Raw genomic sequence first — 2,187 nt, forward strand, 5'->3', positions numbered from 1 at the left:
GAAAGAAAGAAAGAAAGAAAGAAAGAAAGAAAGAAAGAAAGAAAGAAAGAAAGAAAGAAAGAAAGAAAGAAAATAGGAGAGCAAAGCTGGGCCAGACAGTCAGAGATACCTTGTATCTGAATTCAAGCCCCAGTACCAGCATAAAAAAGGGAGGAAGGAAGGGGAGTGGAGGGGTAGGGGCAGGAGAGGAGAGGACAGGAATGGGTAAGGGAAGGGAGAAGAGAGGGGAGGGAAATAATGATAAAGAATTTGAGTAGTGCTGTGGCTAAGATCTGAGGATCACGGTTCAAAGCCAGCCTGGGCAGCAAAGTCTGTGAGACTCGTATCTCCAATAAACCACTAGAAAACCAAAAGTGGTGCTGTGGCTCAAGCAGTAGAGCGCTTGCCTTGAGCTGAAGAGCACAGGGACAGTGCCCAAGCCCAGAGTTCAAGCCCCACGACCCACAAAAAAAAAATAACAATAATAATAATAAATAAATAAATTTTAAAAATTGAGTAGCCATCTGCTAGAGGCTCAAGCCTGCAATCCTAGCTACTCAGGAGGCTGAGATCTGAGGATTACAATTTGAAGCCAGCAGAGAGGAAAGTCAGTGAGACCTTTGTCTCCAGAAGTGGAGCTGTGGTTAAAGTAGTAGAGGGTTAGCCTTAAATTAACACAAAAGCTCAGGGACAGCATCCAGGTCTTGAGTTCAAGCCTCAGGCCTGGCACAAAAACATAATGAAAGAACATGAGGGAAAGAAGCGATTGCCCTATTTCTTCTAAGGGAAAAGAAAGGTGGATCTACCTGAGGACATTAAAAATAGGACTGTGCAAATAAAATAGACAAGATAACATTTACATTTTCCCTCTAGCTAGCAGGCTCCCCTGATAGCTATGCATTCAGCCCACATAACCCAACTACAGAACAAGATGATGAAGGCATACTTACCCATCCTTCAGCTCCTCTATAACATGAAATTGTGAAGGTACTATGTAATAAGCAGTAATTTAGGGACTGTTTAACAAGGTCAAGACTGGGCTGATAGCCAGTATCTGGGAAGCAATAATGTTTGCTACCCCAGAAGCCTGAACTAATGATGGCTGCTCCAGTGACAGTACTTATTGGTAACAGGCACTGTGCCGAGTGCTTCCTGAGCCTTCTCCAATTCGCACATCTCTAGTTCCACATAAGAAATGAAGAAGCCAAAATAAAATTTAAAAAAAAAAAAAAAGAAATGAAGAAGCCAAAGAGGGAAAAGGTCAAGGACGGGGTAGGTATGACCCAACCAGAAACAGAAGAAGTGAACTTGAACGCACCAAAACCTGAATGGACTTCTTTAAGTGCTAACAAAGTCTCACTTCACTACATTTATTATGCAAATTATACTGGGTAAACATCTCCAATTACAACCTGGAGAATGCCTATACATTCACTTGTGTTTTGACCTTGTACTGTCCCAGGCGGTCTTTTTTTTTTTGTCTCAATGAATAAAAATTAAATAAATCAGCTAGCACTTAGTGTTATAAGAAAACAAGATTTACTAGCTTGCACTCTGAAGGTGCAAGCCAAAATCTATAAAAGGTTCCAAATCAAGTTTAAGCATTCCCAAAAGAGACATCTATTTTTCTGTTTAAAAACTCTCTGGTACATATCTTTACATAAAAGAAAAACCTGCTATCATTCCCTAACACCAATATTCTCATCATAAACTACCATTACAATTTATAAAAATAACATTTTTAAAAAAATTAGTAACCAGTGGGACATTGATGGCTCAGGCCTATAATTTTAGCTATTCAGAATGCTGAGATATGAGAATCAGGATTTGAAGTCAACCTGGACAAGAAAGTCTGCGAGATTCTTTATCTATAATAAACTTCCAAAATGTCAAAGTGGAGCTTAGGCTCAAGTGATAAGAAAGTCAATAGAAAATCACTAATAAAATCTCTCAATTCATACGCAGTCACTGTTAACTCGGGCCTGTATTCTTAGCTATTTAGGAGTCTGAGATCTGAGGATTGGGGTTTGAAGTCAGCCTGGGCAGAAAAGTCTGTGAGACTCTTATCTCCAATTACAAACAAAAATGTGGAAGTTGGGCTGGGAAGGTGACTCAGTGGTAGAGTGCTTGCCTTGCATGCCTGAGGCCCTGGGTTCGATTCCTCAGCACCACATAAACAGAAAAAGCCGGAAGTGGTGCTGTGGCTCA

The 2,187-nt window shown here is 40.5% G+C and overlaps 1 protein-coding gene across 1 annotated transcript in view; it reads right to left on the reverse strand.

Moving 5' to 3' along the window:
• Inadl (InaD-like (Drosophila)) overlaps positions 1-2,187 on the reverse strand; it is a 291,743-nt gene that overhangs the window by 277,511 nt on the left and 12,045 nt on the right. Inside the window, exon 5 of the mRNA XM_013022201.1 lies at positions 930-945. Within this exon, the coding sequence (XP_012877655.1) occupies positions 930-945 (16 nt within the window). The remainder of the gene's footprint in view (positions 1-929; positions 946-2,187) is intronic.

Source organism: Dipodomys ordii, unplaced genomic scaffold (genome assembly GCF_000151885.1).
Source record: "Dipodomys ordii isolate 6190 unplaced genomic scaffold, Dord_2.0 Scaffold61, whole genome shotgun sequence".
Taxonomy (NCBI): Eukaryota; Metazoa; Chordata; class Mammalia; order Rodentia; family Heteromyidae; genus Dipodomys; species Dipodomys ordii.